General features: G+C 39.9%; 3 protein-coding genes across 22 annotated transcripts in view; 2 read left to right on the forward strand and 1 right to left on the reverse strand.

Annotated features, from left to right (window-relative positions):
• Positions 1-4,380, forward strand: part of gtf2f1 (general transcription factor IIF, polypeptide 1) — a 176,430-nt gene extending 172,050 nt beyond the window's left edge. For both annotated transcript variants that reach the window (XM_061711115.1, XM_061711114.1), the window contains exons 8-14: positions 12-159; positions 276-331; positions 455-586; positions 694-764; positions 1,858-1,999; positions 2,130-2,268; positions 3,483-4,380. In XM_061711115.1, the coding sequence (XP_061567099.1) occupies positions 12-159; positions 276-331; positions 455-586; positions 694-764; positions 1,858-1,999; positions 2,130-2,268; positions 3,483-3,687 (893 nt within the window). In that variant the 3' untranslated portion in view covers positions 3,688-4,380. The remainder of the gene's footprint in view (positions 1-11; positions 160-275; positions 332-454; positions 587-693; positions 765-1,857; positions 2,000-2,129; positions 2,269-3,482) is intronic.
• A 1,172-nt stretch (positions 4,381-5,552) lies between these two features.
• alkbh7 (alkB homolog 7) lies at positions 5,553-9,502 on the reverse strand. Its single transcript, XM_061711116.1, has 4 exons — positions 9,141-9,502; positions 7,079-7,252; positions 6,362-6,486; positions 5,553-6,174 (listed from the first exon to the last, which is right to left on the reverse strand). Exons 1-4 carry the CDS (start codon positions 9,408-9,410, stop codon positions 6,054-6,056), a joined length of 690 nt encoding a protein of 229 aa, XP_061567100.1. The 5' UTR covers positions 9,411-9,502; the 3' UTR covers positions 5,553-6,053.
• A 6,934-nt stretch (positions 9,503-16,436) lies between these two features.
• The window catches only part of cacna1aa (calcium channel, voltage-dependent, P/Q type, alpha 1A subunit, a), a 90,935-nt gene continuing 87,676 nt past the window's right edge, over positions 16,437-19,695 (forward strand). For all 19 annotated transcript variants that reach the window (XM_061711359.1, XM_061711360.1, XM_061711369.1 and 16 more), the window contains exon 1: positions 16,437-17,878. In XM_061711359.1, coding sequence (XP_061567343.1) covers positions 17,560-17,878 — 319 coding nt within the window. In that variant the 5' untranslated portion in view covers positions 16,437-17,559. The remainder of the gene's footprint in view (positions 17,879-19,695) is intronic.

Genomic DNA, 19,695 nt, shown 5'->3' on the forward strand with positions numbered 1-19,695 from the left:
TTGTTTTACAGATGGCGAAAGCAAACCAAAGAAGAAGGACACGGGGAAAGGGAAAGGGAAGAAAAAGAAGCGAAAGAGCAATGAACACGAGGCTTTGGAAGACAGTGATGACGGAGACTACGAGGGTCTAGAAGTGGATTATATGTCAGATGAAAGCAGGTTAGATTATGAGAAACGTCATGGCCAGGATGAGCAGAAGTGCTACCAACTTAAGCAAAGCTAAAGGCTTTGGACTTCTCTTCACCTAATTATTGCTTTTCATTTCTCTAAATCAGCTCAGATGAAGAGACAGTAAAAGAAAAGCCAAACAAAGGAGAGGAGCTCCCTAAAGGTTGGTACTATTACATATATTACACATAACATATAGGAAAAGAACATTAAAATGTGAATGAAATACAGAAACCCTTAGAGCTTGATCTTTTGTTTTTCTTTCTAAATGTTTGTCTATTCGCAGGGGTTGATGAGGCATCTGAGAGTGAGGAAGAGAGTGAGGAGGAGAATCAAAATGAAGAGGAAGCAAAAGAGGAAGAAGAGGAGGAAGAAGGGAAGAAGACTCCAGTTCAAACGGAAAAGAAGAAGAAAAAAGGTTGGATGTGTTTACCGTGTAGTCTTTGGAAAATATAGAAAAATGTTAAATGATGCATAAGTTGAAAAAGTAAAAGACATTGAATGGCATGTGCTCATGCTTTACAGACAGCAGTGGCGAATCGGAGAGCTCAGACGACAGTGACATCGAGGGAGAGACGGCCTCCGCCTTGTTCATGGTGATTACTGTGTGTGTGGCGGAATACATGGATAAGACTTAATTTTTTATATATATGGCAATAATGTGACTGTTTTCATCTGTGGATCCCAATATTTTGCCCTCAAAGCATCACTCTATGTAGAAAAAAGCTGCAAACCACCCTAACCCTCTAAAAACCATCTTCTCCTGCAAGGCTGTGTGGGCACACAGGAGATTCTTTTAAACTTTATTCACATCCATTTCCAGAACTATCCATCACATTTGTCCCTTTGATATAGATAAGTAAAAGCTATCTTGGGTTTGGATTTCCCTGGCTACTGTGTTCTTTTTAGAGAGAGGAGGCTTTGTCCTTACATCACCCTCTCAAACAGCCACACTTGTTCAGTCTTTATGTAATTTTACAGCAGTGACATTTAATATTTAACATGCACACTGAGGCCTGTAGATTCTGAGATGTAGCCCTTGAGCTTTTGTAATTGTAATGTCTGACATTGGGGTGGGCTTTCTGAGATGTCTCACTCCTGAGAATATTGGCAGTTGAACTGTCTTGAATGTTTTTCACTTCTGAATTTGTCACCACTAAATGATGGACTCCAAATAGTTTAGAAAAGGCCTTGTTATTCCACATCTCTGAAACTGGAAGTGTAGGGATCCAACATGTACAATTACCCTCACAAGTACGCGTCAGCTTTTTTAGCATTTCTTTAACAATTTTCCAACTCTATACCCCAGATTGAGCAGTGTTTTGCACAGAATTCCATTCCATTCAGGACTCTGCAACCTCATGTTGGTCTTATTAAATGGATGCATTTTAAAATACACAAACTGGTTGTTTTTTTATTCCCCTGAAATATGATAAAATACTCGTTTTTTTATCTGGTCCTGTAACCACTCCTCTATACATAATTGCATTTTGTTGAACTTCATCCTCATTCTGAACATGTGAAAATCTGATGTTGAAGACCACTGCCCAGTGAAAACCTCAGTTGCATCAATTATTTTAACTGACAACAAATTTAAATTTGTGAAAGTGAAAGTATGAATGGTTCTTTAGTTCTATATTTATTTGTTTATGTTGTTATCAAATATCTCTTTCACTAACCCCCTCTCAGAAAAAGCGCACACCTCCTAAACGTGGAGGTGGCCGTGGCTCGGCCGGCAGCTCCAGGACGGGCAGCCGCCCTGGAACCCCGTCCATAGACCCCGCATCCACGTCCAGCACGCTGCGTGCTGCTGCCAGCAAGCTTGAGCAAGGTGTTCACTCACAAAACAACACATATGCATACACCCACACCAAATATTGATTTCATCAGGTCTGTTCAGGAGATAATAGAAGGAGTTTATTTGGGGATTTCTCTTTGCTTATTTGTTTCCATTTCTGCAGGGAAGAGACCACCTCAGGGTCCGAGTACTGACACACCTGCGGCCAAAAGACTTAAAATGGAGCCCAGCACTCAGAGCCCGGGTGCTTCTGGGAAGAGCACACCTCAACCCACATCAGGCAAATCCACTCCTAGCTCAAGGTACTTTATTCCTCCAAGTCTCCTTTTATTTTTCTTTTTTTTCTTTTGAGAGCAACACTGTTGAGCCAAAGACATCAGCAGAGCCACTTTTGCCACAAAACATCATCCAAACCATGAATCATGTCTTCTTACTCAGCAGTCTGTCTTGTAGAAACTAAACAGTTACGGGAAATTGGAGCGGGCCATTTACCGTATACTTCAATATATGTGATGCAGCAAGCAGTGATTTACTTAATTCTTGTTAAATTTACAAATTTCTTGTTGCAATCCATTTTTTTTCACTCCATCTGGTTTTGTTTGTGCATATCTTGCTAAATGGCTATGTATACAATGCCAAAAATGCAAAACAGCATACAGCGTTGCCAGGTTTGTGTCAGTTTCTACCACTTTAGCAACGTATTTTTATTTTCACATAGAAGGTAAAATGATTGCATGCCTCAACTACAGTATAATGTAACTTTAAATAAATAAAAAGGAGTTTTGAGTTTGTTTTTTTTTTATCAGCTCATATTATGGTGGTTCCTAAAAGCCATTGAAACTAGAAGCACAAAGCATATGCTATTAGTTATATTGACCTTTTTAATTTAATGTCATGGGTTTAAAGTAGCTCAATGCTGCATCTATTGTCTTAAACCAACCTGACCTTTGGTCAACTGTTTAGGACTCTTCATCTTTATATAAACATGAATGAAAAGTAACACCCAGGAAGTCACTTTACATGATGCAGCCCTCTCCTCTGAAGAGAGAGATTGGGGGTGAGTATATGTAGATTGCTCAGTCGTCCAGGTTAGGTTAATAAAATGTTGGGATATTTACACCTTGTAAGTCCACTGGGACCTCACACCCCACAGGAGAGCCAGATGGGTTCATGACTCACATGTGACTTCAACAATTGACAAGAAAAGGAGTCCCAGCAAACACCTCAGGTGTTGAGGATGCTGTATGAGAATTGTTGTTCACTGGATTTTGGGTCAGTTTTACCTGTCTATTATTTCAGTTTTGTTCAAGTGGTTTGAACAGATGGTTCCTATTGTAGGAGAAGCCACACTTTTGAGCGTATATTACATAATCACTCAGAAACTGCCTTACGAGACTGATGCAGCTCAGGATCACAAGGCTAACATCAAAATACAAATGGATATTCCGTACGATATAGTTGAATCATAAACAACAAGTCTAAGTGTGCGTTTCTGTTCCATTCATTTTCTCCACAGTGATGTGCAGCTAACCGAGGAGGCGGTACGGAGGTACCTGATCCGTAAACCGATGACCACCAAAGATTTGCTGAAGAAATTCCAGACCAAGCGCACAGGTTTGAGCAGCGAGACGACCGTCAACGTGCTGGCACAGATTCTGAAGCGCCTCAACCCGGAGCGAAAGAACATCAACGACAAGATGCACTTTTACCTCACGGAGTAACCATGAACAGATGAAGTTAGAGACAGCCCGGATTTGAGGAAAGAGCCAGTGTGTAGTAACTGAGACGCCTCAGAACCAGAAGAATCTGTCTTCACTGATTCTGCATTTTGTTGAGGATTCTGAATTTGGTGAAAATCCAATGAATCCTTGGATGGTTTGAATATTTTTGCAGTATAAACAGTTTAACTTCAATTTTGGTTAAACCTAGTGTTTAGATTTTTTTCTTATGTAAAACTTTTTGAATAAAATTTAAAATGGCTTTCTCTGTCCCTCATCTGTCTCATTTAACATGCTTGTTCAGCCTCAGGAAGAGCAAGCTGCAGTTTGTGGGCCTGACATGAAGTGATTAATAACGGGATTGCACAACAGTTGAGGACGTCTTTGAAGCTTAAAGCACAGCAAAACCTTACTACCCTGTCAGGGAATGTAAATAACTAAAGGCCCTTGTTTTTATTCACGTTGTCTGGCGTCACAGTAATTTGTTACATGGAACATTTTATTTTATTAGCTCTTTTGTGTTATCAAATCAGTAAATTTGACAATGGAGGGTTTGTTAGAAGATTCTGTATCACAAGATTGAGATTTCGTATTACAGCAGCATTATTGTTTAATCGGAGTCATTTAGGGACACATTTTCAACTAGCTACATACAACATAACTTGCTGTCGGCTGAATTTATACCAAAGTTTATGAATAAAACTTCTCAGACCGATTTCTTTGAACAGAAACATTCTTTTTCTTTGCTTAAACGAATACATTTTGGACAAGTTTCTCTGACATGACACACTATTGGGGAAAAGCTGTTTATTTTTCATCCAGTGCATCCACAGCTTTTTGATCGGGACTTCATTTTCTCACAATGAAATAAACTGAAAAATGAAAGCAAATGTTTTGACAATGAATACCATCAAAATATTTGTAGAGGTCTCCAGAGTACATCTCTGAACCTAACAAAGAATAATTATTCTCTCAGTACCCACATAATCACTGATGCACATCCTGAAAATACACCCACCAAACAGCACTGTGTCCCAGGTTTTCTTTGTTACAGGGATTTCATATTGAAAGATACTAAAATAATTTCGGGAGGATTTGGGACACTATGAAACATCTTTTTAATCACATAGCTCTTAAACAGTTTCAAGCATAAATATGAATGTACGCTCTTTAGCTGCCTATCAAATACTCAACATGTTCTTTCCCACTAGGTGGAAATCCAGACTGAAACTGAGTGTATCTAAGTTACCATGAACAAGACCTGAGATGAACCAGATTTCAGTAGACTTAATTAAGAATTTGCATGCAAATGAGTCAGAACAGAAGGGGCCCAGAACAAAGAGAAGGATAATGATTTTAAGGCATAATTGATGATTCATTCTTACGATTCTAGTAGACAAATTATTGTAACATCAGAGCTAATCTTTTAGGGGCAAAGTATCAGTCTGCACAGTGCGCACTCTGTATTCAGGCCAAGGCCAAAATGCTCCTCACAGCAGTTTTGGTTTAATCCAAGAGACCAAGGCTACATTTTCCATCACATGCCCAAATGATTGCATTTTGCTATTTTCCTTTCCAAATGAAATTAGGCTTAGGTAAAACATAAACTTGGCTTAAACTTTAATTTTCCATTCTATACCTTCTAATAGATTAGTCATCAGTTTTTTCTTCTTTTTTATTTAATTCACAGAAGCCGATACATTTGCATGACTTTAAACACATTTATGTTTTGGCAGATATTGTCACCTTCGGTTTGAAGAACTGCTACCATCTACTGGTTGCAGGTAATTGTACAAAGTTTAAATTTATTAAAGTGTACAAATTCAAGCTTTTCCTGCCTCATAATATTCAAGAAATGGAAACAACTGTTTAGAGATATATTATTTCTCATATTTATTAACAATCTGTCATATATCTGTTTACTCTTCACATGCTGAACCAGTCACAGCTGTCAGCACCCTCCAAGTTCACTTTCATTATTTTTAAAGTACACTTGAAATGCTTCAAACAGCCTGTATGACACAGAAACAGAGTAACACTTCAAAGTGGTGTTAATAAACACAATCTTGGCATTTTAAAGCTGATCCAACTTATGTATAAACAATATTCAAAAGGATTTTGGCTGACATCCTGTTCAGCAGTGTGTGCTAATGATGTTCAATCCAAAACTAAACGTCTCTTGCAAGATTGTAAATTGTATTTCAATTAAAAAGTCTCAAGATGCTTATTCACTGAACTGTGAGAGAAACAATGTGATGTAAAATATGCTGGGTCTATTAGAGCAGATTTTGTGGCGTTGAAATCTCGATGGAGGTCATTTGCGCAATCCCTTGAGTTTGGTTCGTGTCCGCACTGAGACGATGCAGGCGTTACACCGGAAGGTCACGACAGATGACAGATATCCGACGCTGCCGAGGAACTCTCTGTCCATTAAACACCGACTCCTCATCTTTCAGGATCTCGTGAGTGAAGCGATATCTGGCCTGGTCCCTGCATATGTGTGAGCAGGTCAAGATAAAACACATCAAACATTTATAAGTGTCAAAAAACTTCCTGAGGAGGTACGTGTCAAGACATTAACCATAACAATAAGTAGTAGTCAAATATTTGAACGTTTCATATTCAGTTTCTAAATATATGAAATTAGCCAAAAGTAGTATTTATTGAACCAAAGTACCGAAGTATGTAGAGGGAGCGTCGGGGTAAAAGCAGGTCCAGCCATTCGTTGGGGGCATCCTCCTTCACTAGACGCATGATACAGTCTGACAAAAGACTCAACCCAGCAATGGTGCTGCCACAAAACTAAAAAAAAAATAAAATAAAATAAAATAGAAAATAGTAAAAAGTAACAATAAGAACACAGGCCACACAAATGACAGGAGATGGTGATTGTTTACAGCAAATAATCTTTCCTGAGACCCACCTTGGCTGCCAGTTTCCTCTAGGGTCAATTTTAAAATTCTGGTTTTAACTTTCAGAGCTTTGCATGGTCAGGCTCCACCTTACATCAGCGATCTGATCCAGCCCTATACACCCCAGCTCGGGCTCTGAGGTCTGTGGATCAGAATCTGCTGATGGTACCTCGTACTCGCTTCCGGACCAGAGGAGACCGATCCTTCCAGGCCGTTGCTCCCAGGCTTTGGAACGATCTTCCACTCTCTCTGCGTTCCATGGAGTCTGTTGACTCCTTCAAAAGGCAACTAAAGACCTTTTTATTTGTGCAGGCTTTTGCCTAATTGTCTTGGGGCTGTTATGATCGTAAATGTGTTGTCTTGGCCTTTTAATCTTAAATTTGTATCCCTTAACTGTGTTTTTATTTTAACTGTGAAGCGCTCTGTGACCATGGTCTGTGAAGGGCGCTGTACAAATAAAGTTTACTTACTTACTTACTTACCTTCACACTGTCGATGTGGGGCTTGATGTAGCCAGTTTTGTCCAGGTCTAGAACGTGCACTGGGCCGAGGACGCTGCGACCGTCAGCAAACGCTTCCGTTCTGACGCGGTTCAGGATCTCCTCACACGCTGCCCCCCATCTCACACGCTCAGTCTCTCGATAGCCGTGAATGGCCTGAATGTTCATTAGTGAGCACCGCGCAAATAGATCAGCATCACCATCATCCCAAACGAATAAAAAGCTTTAACTTTGCTATAAAAAACATGAGAAAGAAAGGACTGCAAGTGTATTTGAAGTGTGGCACTTGTCCAAACTGTCTATGTAAATAATTCAGATTTGTTGAGAACTGGAGGCTAGGTACAGGAAGTGTTGTTAATAAGTTGACAACTATGGATTGATATGATTTATGTGGAGAAAAATTGTATGTATTGTAACTGTAATGTTCAACTTAATTTCATCAAAATTTAACCTTGAATCTTTAAGTTAGTTGTTCATATAGTATAACTATAAATGACTGACAAATACATATGGCGCTTTTCCAGGTGGGCATTCCACCACATAAAGAAAAAAAAACAACATCAAAACACATTTCAGTTACATGTTTGAAAAGGAGTGGGGGGAAGTATAAACTTAATTAATCCCACCCCCTTTCCACAACTAAACATAAATTATATGTCTGTATTTACTTTTAATACTATATACTAATTTGTATAAATATATATCATTTTTACAAAAATAACCTGTTTAATACCAGATGTAAGCTATATCATAAATATAACTGTGATATAAATATAATATAACTATGATATAAATATAATACGTATATCTAAGTATATAAACATACAAAGACAACATGACGAAATAGCAGAACACACACAGCTGGTGATCTTAAAACACAGTCTTCACTTTTACACCTCAAATAAACTATTTCTTTATATTTCTTCTTAAATTGTTTTATGTTTGTACATTCTTTTAACTCCAAATTCAAACCATTCCTCAGTTTAATTCCACGAACTGATACACAAAAACTTGTTGTACGCACAAATAAAGATTTGAAGTTTAGGTTACCCCTTAAATTATAACCTGCTTCCCTCCCATTGAATAATTTCTGAATGTTATCCGGTAGCGAATGGTTTTTTGCTTTAACATTACTTGTGCAGATTGAAATGCCACTAAATCCATAAGTTTTAGTACCTTAGACTGTAAGAATAGTGAGTTAGTGTGATCTCGATATCCAGCCAGAGGTGTCAAGTAACGAAGTACAAATACTTCGTTACCTTACTTAAGTAGAAATTTTGGTTATCTATACTTCACTAGAGTAATTCTTTTTCAGACAACTTTTTACTTTTACTCCTTATATTTTCATGCAATTATCTGTACTTTTTACTCCTTACATTTTAAAAACAGCCTCGTTACTCTATTTCATTTCGGCCTTTAAAAAAAACTATCCAGTTAAATTGCTCCATCCGGATAGAGTGAATTTGGTTGTGGTTGTTTCAGATGTTCTTGTCCAGTTTTGTTCTTACATCCGTTCCCTCAGATTCCTGCAACTAAACTTGGATGTACATTCCAATAAAGGTTAGGATAAATGATAACATGCCTCTGAAGTTTGACTTTTTTCACCATTACAATACTTATAGGCAACTAGTCATCATATCTTCTGCTCTCTGAAACACATGTTAATGCTCAATAGTACACATATATGGTTCTTTAATATATTTGCATTATACTAAGATTCATTCATTTTCAATGGTTTTTTTCCCCCTTACATTACTTTTACTTTTATACTTTAAGTAGTTTTGAAACCAGTACTTTTATACTTTTACTTGAGTAAAAACTTGAGTTGATACTTCAACTTCTACAGGAGTATTTTTAAACTCTAGTATGTATACTTCTACCTGAGTAATGAATGTGAATAGTTTTGACACCTCTGCAGCCTTGTGAATGTATCGTATTGCTCTCTTTTGAAGTATGAGTAATAATAATGAGTGTAACCTGGTTTTATAGTTATTGTCCCAAATTTCTGCACAGAACAAACGTACACCGTGATTGCGTGTCTTACATCGTCCCAATGGTCGAATTCGTATCGTTTCTTCTTCAGCCCTGGCTCCAGCTCCTGCAGGAAAGCAGCCTCCTCCTGGGCGGAGAGGAAGGCCGTCCTCACCTCCACCTGCGAGCCGACCGTCTGCAGCAGCTCGCGGCTGGACGCCACCATGACCTCCGCCCGGAGCGGGGACGGCCCGCTGGCGGCGCAGGAGCTCAGCCCACACCCGCGAACAACGCAAACAACCTGTCTCTGTGTTTGTTTAATTACTGCAAGCAACAGTTTCATCCTCCTGTCACTGTCCGCGTCCTTTCACGGTTCTGTTTACCGACACCGGTTGACGACAATCAGGCTACTCTCTGAGGCGCCATGTTCAGGCCGCAATGCACTCTGGGACGTGTAGTCCTCTTTCGTGTCTAAAGCCATTCGTGTTTTCGTTCATTTGCATTCTATGAAACTTGAGAAATATATATATGTGTAAGTATCCTGTGGCTTACATTGTAAAAATTAAAATAAATAGAGTTTAGAATGTGTATATTTACATCGTTTTTTGTTTTTTATTTCATTTGCAGAAATACATGAGTGACATAAATTTATGCATTTCCTATTTTTCAGGGAAAGTCTTATTTAGCACAGCCCTTTCAGATGTGTTGATACCATGGATCTATTATATCATGGTTGATACCCACAATCACATCAAAAAGCTAACATGAGGTTTAATTTTTTTATTTTATGTTATTCTTTTTTTTTCACCTGCGAATGCAAAAGAAGCAGCACATTATATAGACAATAATTTCAAACTTCACTTCGTCAATAGTCTGAATAAAAATGATACATTACAATCATATATTGAATTAAAAAAGCTTGTCTGTACAAGTGGTTTTCTATTAAACATGTTTTTAAATTTTATTTATTTGTTTATTTTTTTGCATATGGACTTCCACACATGCATATAAGCCACAAAAGAAGCTACTTTGATGTGAGCTCCCTTCCTGCACTCTTGTTTTCATGGTTTTGGGACATTACATGAAAAGAGTTGACCGATGAAGCAGAGATATGAGAAGATGTGGATGTTGCTGTTCTAATTGTTAACAGTGGAGGGCAGTGAACACTGATGACATACTTGGTACTTCCAGTTGGTACAGCGAGTTGGTACATCACTTCCAGTCTGGGGTGTGACACACATTTAATCAAAGTTACAGTAAATAAAGGTAAATTAAAATAATCATAAACCTCTGATATATTCAAGGGCTGCACAGTGAAATAAGTTACTTGGTGCTTAGAGATTTATTTGCAAAGGGCAAAGTAACTGTTGCAACTTCATTTTTAGCTTGATTATTTTTTTATTTATAATTCAGTTTTTATTAGGGTTTTGCTAAAACATTGTTCTTAAGTGACAATACTAAGAGATAAGGTTATAAAAACAAAGGGTTATAACAAAAAGGAAACCTATCCAAATCAAGAAATTAAAAATTTGCTAAGAATTTCAAAAACGTAATTATAATATAATAATTGGGTGTAATTAATAAATAATCATAATTATGATTTAATATGACATAGTACTAAATGGTTAGTAAAATAATATTAGATGGTAAATAAAATTGATTGATAAATAATTTTCCTTTTCTGCATTTGTGAAGTCTCCATGAGGGCAACAAGTGAATATTTTTTCTTTTTTAATATTAGTTTGGTGAAAGAAAGGACACATGAAATAAAGAAATAAGCTTTAAAGGCACATATAGTTGTGACTTCATCCTCACTGGAGACTTCCCCTGAAAAAAGTGTGGCCTACTTACCACTAAGGACAGGACAGGTTGCCATCCTCTCTCCTTTGCTTCGGCTTTCGCTTCCTTCTAAACGCTTGGTCAGTAAAATGCACCTAAAAAGGACACAAAGGAATCCTTAAAAAAAGAAAAGAAATCAGGTGTGAAAAGGGCAACTGTGAAAGAAAGCCTGGAGGAGATTGGGAAACAGATGGATAAATACGTTTTTTGTGCTGCACCAGCTGTCTTACACTCCTCATGAGTAACTTAGTAATTGGGGACATTTAAAAATACAGTATATGCACATGACAGAATTGGTTCTTGTATATGCAGGCGATGTATCATGCTCCTTCTGTGAGCCTGCTGGTCTCGGTCAGTGAGCATCCACAATACAATACAATACAATACAATACAACACACACACACACACACACACACACACACACACACACACACACACACACACACACACACACACACACACACACACACACACACACACACACGTAGCTGATGTGAGGCCCATTTTATTATTGGATCGCATGTTTTATCCTCCAGCACTGCATTCATCCAGCCATGATAAGTGTTTTGCGTTCACAGTCCCAGTTGGAGCACTCATTTAAAGCTGATATGATTCTCTGAATTATCATCACTCAGCTTTTCCTGGAGGCACCATTATGCCCTCTGCTGAATCATGCAATTAGAATGAAAATCATCAGGAAAAACCTTAAGAGTGGTCATTTTGTATGGCAGAGGTGTGTTCTTGTGTAATAATAGGCACTGAAAGGTAACAACGTTAAGCACTTTGTGTTTCATTATTTGTAGGAAAAGTGCTATATAAATAAAGTTTGATTTGAACAACGTGACAGGACAGATTGTTTGATAGGGTACTTTTTAAAATGAATAGGCGGTACAAAAGAATCTATATGACTGAAGAATTTATTCAGAATGGCGTCGTGAAATTTATGAGAGAACATACTGTGTTCAGGTTAGGCTCACATGTTTTAGTGGATCTTCTAACCAACACAAGCTCAGTGAAAGGGGAGGAGGAAACCGTTTTCCTTAGATTGCTTGTTGTAGGTATTTCAACTCTGTCCTCTTTTTCTGGCTGTGTGCACATTCTCAAACAGAGGGGATTGCCTGCTCTGCTTTATGTGTCTCTACAGTCACACAAGGCCATGAGGCTGAATTGAGGTTGATGTAGTAAATGTACTCCAAGTCACCTATTCTGTGCTTTTATACAAATATAGAATGTAATTTTAAGTAAACAAGATACCATATTCTATTTTCCAGAGATGCAAAACACAAACCTGATCCAGTCATTTGCTCTCATTATGAACAAATAGATGAGATTTATGCGCCGAGCTGCAACCTGGCATGAAGTGATGTTCAGCTATTAATCACAGTTTGTTTTTTTGTGTATAACGTGGACCAGTTTTGCAGAGGTTTGCATGAAAGTCTGCGACAGGTCCATGGAGGGCTGGGTTCAGCAGGGGCGGAGTGCTCTACATGCATACGGCCATTGAATTATTCAGCTTTATGAATCATTGAGTCACGCCACTCCCTTTTAGGCCTGTGCCTCAGAGCTGCAGCCTCACAGCCACAGACTACTTAAACATCTGACAGAGAAAGAAAAACAAGAGAGAATTATGGAGACATATTTTATCTCCAGAGATGCAAAGAATGGGTTTTCTAAGCAGGTTGCCATTAAACATATGATTCTATCATTTATTGAGACATTACATATTTAAGGTTTTCAAATAATTCTCGTGTTAATGCATCCTCCCTCTCTGACATTACTTTTTTTTTACTGAGTGACTCTCTCCTTTTATTTTCAAACATGCCCAATAAGATTTAAAAATGTTAAGTATCAGGAAAAAAGAAAACAGTCACAATTTATTCGCAAAAGATATTGAAATACCGTACTAAACATTTTGTCCTTACTTTCTTGCAAAATCTGTCAACATAAACCCATTATGAACCTATTTATTATGCGCAGTCCAGATCTTAAAACCTGTTTCTCAGACTGACCAGTACTGGCAACAATCTACACACACAGCCATACATTTTTTCAAGAAATAAACCATGAATACAGTCAGTTTAGTGAGTATTTATGTGTCTTTTATGGAATCTATGCATATTCTTGTAAGGGAACAGTGTTTTCTGCATGGATGGCCTTGGCATTGTTGCCAATCCATACATCTACTGGCAGCTGCCTGGAAGAACAGATTCAGACAGAAGGCTGCTGCTCCTAAAAGACTCCAGCTCAGAAGGGCGACAGATAATTTCATAGATCATCACACCCAAGTGTAAACACACTTCCATGAATAGACTTACCCAAGATAGAAAGATATATATTTTAACCCTTATGCACAGTGGTCATTATACAACAGCAAACCCCCACCCATCCCCCCCCTCCCTCTTTTTTTTAAGCATATGAATAGTTGGGTGATTTACTTGTGCATTTAACACTTTAACTGACAAGAGCATTTCATTACACATCCATTCACTTAAATCCATGTAATGAAATGCATGCTGAACATTTGTTCTTGTTTCTATCATTAGGAACCTAAACCAATGATGGAGAAAATGCAGTTTGAGCCTTTCATTATTAATTTGCAAAAGGATTGATATCCAAAGGAGTAAATATACTGAACCTTTTCGGAAATATGTTTATCAATTTTTTTTAAGTTTATTTCCCACCTCGTATCAGTATCAGTATGTCGTCATGCCTGTGTTTGTACCTCATTTGATCTTCAGCTTGTCAAATTCAAATTCAAATTCAAATTGGCTTTATTGGCATGAATGATAGTAGTCTTTGTTGCCGAAAGCATACATACAATAAATCACGAGACAATCAACATAAGAAACACCAATACAATTACAACAAATACCCAACACCAAATACATACATATACATACACACACACACACACATATGTATACATATATATACATACACATACATATACATTACACATATATAGAGAACTATTGTACATTAATAGGCAGGGAGACTAAGGATAAGGAGACTTAGTTGTCTGGTTGTGTTTCTCTCCATCTATGACATGCGCTGATATATTTAGCGGCTTCTAAAGAACTTTCCTTTTTTTCTCCAATTAAATGTAGGATTTTGTCCTGATCTGGAAGGGAATCAAAATCCTGGACTTGTTGTTTAATTTTAGGAAAGAACTTAGATCTAATGTCGTTGTAATGTTCACACTCTAACAGGAAGTGTTGTTCTGTTTCCAGCTGTCTGTGTGGACAGAGCCGACACAGCCGGTCCTCTCTGGGCTGCCAGGTCTGCCTGTGTCGACCCGTCTCTATGGCCAAGCTGTGATCACTGAGTCTGTACATGGTCAAAGTCTTTCTGAGTGTCTGATCAGTCACGCTGGTCAGATAGGTCGCCATTGTATATTGTCTTTTTAGAGCCAAATAGAATTGTCTTTGTCACCATCATTTCCCGGTGATCAACTTAACTTATTTTTCTCATGTTTGAGGGAGAGTTTTATTGTATTTCTGGAATAAGATTGGGTCTCCCCAAGCTCTTTGGGCTCCTGGGCCTTTTCTGTGGAGGCCACATTCATGTCACACAGATACGTAAAATGTAACATTTCATGCCTGTGACTGATGACAGAACAACAATAACAACAAAAAGATCAAGTCTGGTCAGAATCCCATCTCTCATCCTTAGCTTTGGGTTTGTGGCGCTCTCCGTGGTGCTGAAATGTCAATGTCCTGGCGCTGTCTATGGTGCTGAAATGCATTGCCCTTGTGGCGGGTCAGTCTCGCCCTCACAGTTGGAAGCCTTGCTTAAATGGACACAAAGCGGAACAACATATCGGATAGTCGTTTAAGGTCGCACTGTTATTGATTGGCATGTACACGTACACGGTTCCTCCTCTGGGTCGAGAGGAGAAAGGAATTAATTATCTTGGTCACCCTTAAATCTCTATATGCACAATGGCTTCCCATTCACAGAGACCACTATTTATGGAGTCAATCAATTAGGTCATGTAAGAGAATGTTATCCTGTGATGATGTGGGCCCCATGCAGCCTCCCTGCGTTCCCCGCTGACGCTTAACGAAACGTGACAGCAGCAGATTGCTGAAGGTGCCTCGCAGTATACAGTCAAAGAATATGACTCCACTCTTCCCTCGCTTCCCTTCCCACTTCCCATTTCAACTATGGAAGCACGAAAATGATCGGCAGCCTCAACGTGAAATGATGTAAACAATACAAATGTGTTAGCACAAGCAATACTGCAGTTATTCTATCCACCTCCCCTCCTCGGTTGTTTCCTCGGCGTTGCTGATGAAAATATTTGTTGTGTGCCTGGGCTTCAGTGCAGAAAATGCAGTCACACCTGTTTATATATATATATATATATATATATATATATATATATATATATATATATATATATATATATATATATATATATATATATATATATATATATATATATATATATATATATATATATATATATATATATATATATTTAAAAAACTCGAGGAGAGGGGAGAATCAGGGAAGAGGATCCTCGACTCAGTTTCAGCGAGGGAGGGAGAAGAGAGCTCTCTTCGTCCATTAATTTTCAAATGTCTGCTGCTAAGAATAGCCTCTCCCTTCCACCTTCTCTGACGAACACGCGCAGGCTCGCACGCGCAGGATTCTGACGCGCATTTACTCCATAACGCGCCGTGTGCGCAGTCACCGTCAGCCCGGGCTGCAGCTGTGTGTTTGCTGGAGCAGTATGATGCCAACAGCGTCCCACATATAGTCACACATATACGTGTTCATATGCTTATTAATAAGCAGCCTCAGCCTTCCGCATGGTCTTTAAGAAATACACTAATTATAATTGATGTGGCGAGAAAGAAAGAAAAAAATCGTTCTCTTTATACCGAAAGGGGTTTTAACGCATTAGTTTGGAATCTCTTGAGGTCCAAATCAACTGGGGACGGCTGTAGCCCGAAGCACCTGGAGAGAAAAGGGCAAAAAAATAATAAAAATAAAAGAAATGTGTCCACCCGACCCGTGACACGTCTGGAAGTTGGACAAGCTGCGTGCGTCACGTGCTGCGGCTGCAGATACGACGGGGCTGATTACCGAGCCGCGTAAAGGCTGATTTATGGTTCCGCGTTACACCGACGCAGAGCCTACGGCGCGCGTCGCGTAACCTTACGGCGTAGGGCTCTGCGTCGATTTAACGCAGAACCATAATTCAGGCTTTAAGCTGCTATATTCAGATGGTTGGAATTGTGAACACACACACTTGCTTGGTTCTCGCTCTTTCATTCTCGCTTCATCGAGTCCATTTGTCCCTCTCCTCCTTTCCCTTGGGGGGCTGCTGGTTGGGAAGATGAGGCCGTAAGGAACGTACGCCCTACTCCAATGAGAGAGAGAGAGAGAGAGAGAGAGAGAGAGAGAGAGAGAGAGAGAGAGAGAGAGAGAGAGAGAGAGAGAGAGAGAGAGAGAGAGAGAGAGAGAGAGAGAGAGAGAGGACGCTCTACCAGGACATTTGGGCTCATCGGTGCGGACGAAGGTTCGGGGCGGGGATGGTGAGGGACTTCTGCAACTCGAACGGCCAAAAAAGCGAGATGATGAGCGCGGCCAGGGCGGCGGAGCAGCGGCCGTCATAGCCTCGTCTTCCACCGACCAGACCGCGTCCCCGACTCCGCTGCTGCTGGACGCAGGTGAGGGACCGGCGGTGAAGGTGATGGGCGCAACCACAGAGGATGCTATTGAAGTCATTTGAAGAAGAGAAAAAAAATACACTTCATCCACAAGACAATGGTGACACCGGTGTTTCGAGGGAAAACGGTATTTTTCTATCTCCTTTCTATATACTCGAGATTATGCATTCTGAATTAAGACTCTTGAATTAGAAATGTCATCATTTTTCTGGTGTGGAAGCGTTGCCAGAGCGCACTTGTAAAAAAACAATTGTATAGGGTGGCGGGAGCCACATTATTGCCACACACTAAACATTGCGGATGTTCCAAAAATAAATAAATAATAGTAGCTCTTCCCTTTTTCGATGCCTTCTAAGTCTTCGGAGACGCGTCTGTTTCCAATATGCCAAGTTGAACGCTGACGACAGCCGTATAGTTATCTGGCTGTCCATTATTTTCTGATTCATATTCGACTAGCTAATTCATCAAGGCCTGGATTTATAGCTTTTCTTTACATTGTCATCATGAGTGAAGAAATGGACTGACAGAGATGTGCAGGGACATCTGGTTCACTCTGATACACAAGCATGAACCATGCAGAACATGAATCATTCATGTTAGCCTCACAATAATTTCATGTTGGGGTTGAATTCTGCTTTATACGGACATAAGAGCGGACCAAAGACACCCTACAACCAGTCAGCCAACCAACCGACCGACCACACATTCAATTTCCTCACACCCACATTTGGCCGTTGGCAGAGAAACACAGAGAAGGAGACGGTACATGGGCGTCCTCGTCTGCTGAAAGCCAGAGCCGCATATCAGCTGGTCGGATGCAGGTGTTCATCATAAGCTCCCGAGACATCCCGTTGTGCATATGAGACGTTCCGATCCGGATGGGATGTAATGTTGTGTGGCTGCACAGCTGAGCATTGGTCTCCTTCTCCGCTGCTTCGTGAAGACTGGTGTCCGGGATCGGCGTCCACAGCATGGCGCGGTTCGGAGACGAGGTGCCGGCCAGGTACGGAGGAGGGCCCGGCGGGGGCCCGGGGGGCCGCGGCGGCGGCAGGCAGGGTGGCCCCCACGGACACGGAGGACACGGTCACGGCCATGGACACGGACACGGTCCCCCCGGAGGGCCCGGGGGCCAGAGGGTGTACAAGCAGTCTATGGCGCAGAGAGCGCGGACAATGGCCCTCTACAACCCCATCCCCGTGCGTCAGAACTGCTTCACAGTCAACCGATCGCTGTTCATTTTCAGTGAGGATAACTTCGTGAGAAAATACGCCAAAAAGATCACCGAATGGCCATATCCTTTTTACCTGTGCAGTGAGTACACGCTGGTGGCTATATATATATATGTATATGCCTATTCTACACACAGGTAAGTCTAACGTGATTGGGTGGCTTCACTTTTATCTCATTTTGTGGAATGCAGACTTTTAATTATGTAACAGAGATGTAACAAGCAGACCCACCAGTTCAAGTCCATCTGAGGTAAGCTACATTAGCTGGGCTTTCAATTTATAGTAAATGAATAGGAACGGCTGTGGATTACCGGGCCCTATTACAAGTCTGTTGATTGCCATCAGTCATATTTGATTGAAATTTCATGTCACATTCTCGAGGGACTTGCTGCCTAGGCTGCACTGCCTGTGTTAGGTGTGTGTAGTAAGCATGGGAGGGGGCGTCTGGGGGGCGAGCTGGTTGCTGATGTCAGCATGTGCAGTACAGGCCCAACGCCTAGTACAGAGAGCAGGCAGAGAGTGGGGAGGTGGGGGGGGGGAGACCGAGAGGGAAAGCTGAAAATAAGCAGCTACAATGTGTGTGTGTGTGTGTGTGTGTGTGTGTGTGTGTGTGTGTGTGTGTGTGTGTGTGTGTGTGTGTGTGTGTGTGTGTGTGTGTGTGTGTGTGTGTGTGTGTGTGTGTGTGTGTGTGACCATTTCCTTGCAATAATGCACTCACTTTCACATATCAGCTTGTTGCAGGTATCTGGTGTGTAAAGATGAGTTAGGGAGATGTTGTGTGTATGGTTGCATAACTTACTTATTTACTTAGTACTGCATTTTTTCCCTACACTAGTTATTAAAGCTTATACTCTTAAGCATAGAAGATTCAAGTGTTGCTAAATGACTTTCATCATTCCATATGTGTCTTTGTATGCATACGCCATCATATAAGTGCAGCAAGTGAATTTATATAATAGACGGGTATATTTTGCACAACTCTTTGGAGAAATGATGAGTGACTTGAGGACTTTTGTATATGTGTATGGACGTGTGAGAGAATGCGTGCAAAATGTTGAAATCATTTTCCATGTGGGTGTTAATGACAGCAGGGGAAATTGGAGTAATGAATATATTGAGCTAGGCTGATGCTTGAGCCATGACATAACTGCACGCACTAATTGGGCTGTTCTGATGAAATGCAGGAACTGTAGTGACTCTGGATCAAGAATGTTCACCATAAATGACAGATGTGTTGATGAGAAAAAGCAAGATTATGTGAGAAATTTAGACTTCATTTTGTGAAATACTCGGTTTCAATTGAAGTCCTTGAAAACATGTGACACTTAAGGACTTAGAGAAATCACCACAACTTAACGTAATTCTCAATGTCAGTGTTAAAATCTGTGTTTTTCATAGTGTGGCTAGTGCTTCACTGTGCAAACTGCTGGTTTGCTGCTTCCAGATACTGCTTGGAAGAATAAACTAAAATAAAATTTTTATAATTATTATTTAAAAATATTTGGCAGTGAATTGTCCCTAGTCTGGACCATATGGGTCTAACAAAGGCATGAAAGCAGAAATAATGGGCCTGGATATTTCTGGATATTGTGGCACATGTTACATTCAGAGTTTAAAATATTAAATTTTATGCATTTCTTGAATACTGTGGGTGACCTGAACATAGACCCCCAAACGTAAAGCAAAAGAGAACCTTGTTATCTTTACCCTGTCAGTGTTTGTATAGAGTCATTGTAACTGTGAACCAAAGGATACCGGTATGTTGTTTTTAAATATGGACTTTTCTTTCTCTGATCTGTTTCTGTGGTTGTTCTGGATGCCTTCAAAGATACATTTCATTTTTATATCATATGTAGTATGTTGCTCATCTTTCTTTGA

This window comes from Cololabis saira, chromosome 21, assembly GCF_033807715.1.
Source record: "Cololabis saira isolate AMF1-May2022 chromosome 21, fColSai1.1, whole genome shotgun sequence".
In the NCBI taxonomy this organism is placed as follows: domain Eukaryota; kingdom Metazoa; phylum Chordata; class Actinopteri; order Beloniformes; family Belonidae; genus Cololabis; species Cololabis saira.

Coding starts and splice junctions, on each gene's coding strand:
- alkbh7 (XM_061711116.1), bottom strand. CDS start 9,410: ATGAAACTGTTGCTTGCAGTAATTAAACAAACACAGAGACAGGTTGTT. Junction 7,253..9,140: donor AATTCGACCATTGGGACGAT/GTAAGACACGCA, acceptor ATGAACATTCAG/GCCATTCACGGCTATCGAGA. Junction 6,175..6,361: donor CGCTCCCTCTACATACTTCG/GTACTTTGGTTC, acceptor ACACATATGCAG/GGACCAGGCCAGATATCGCT.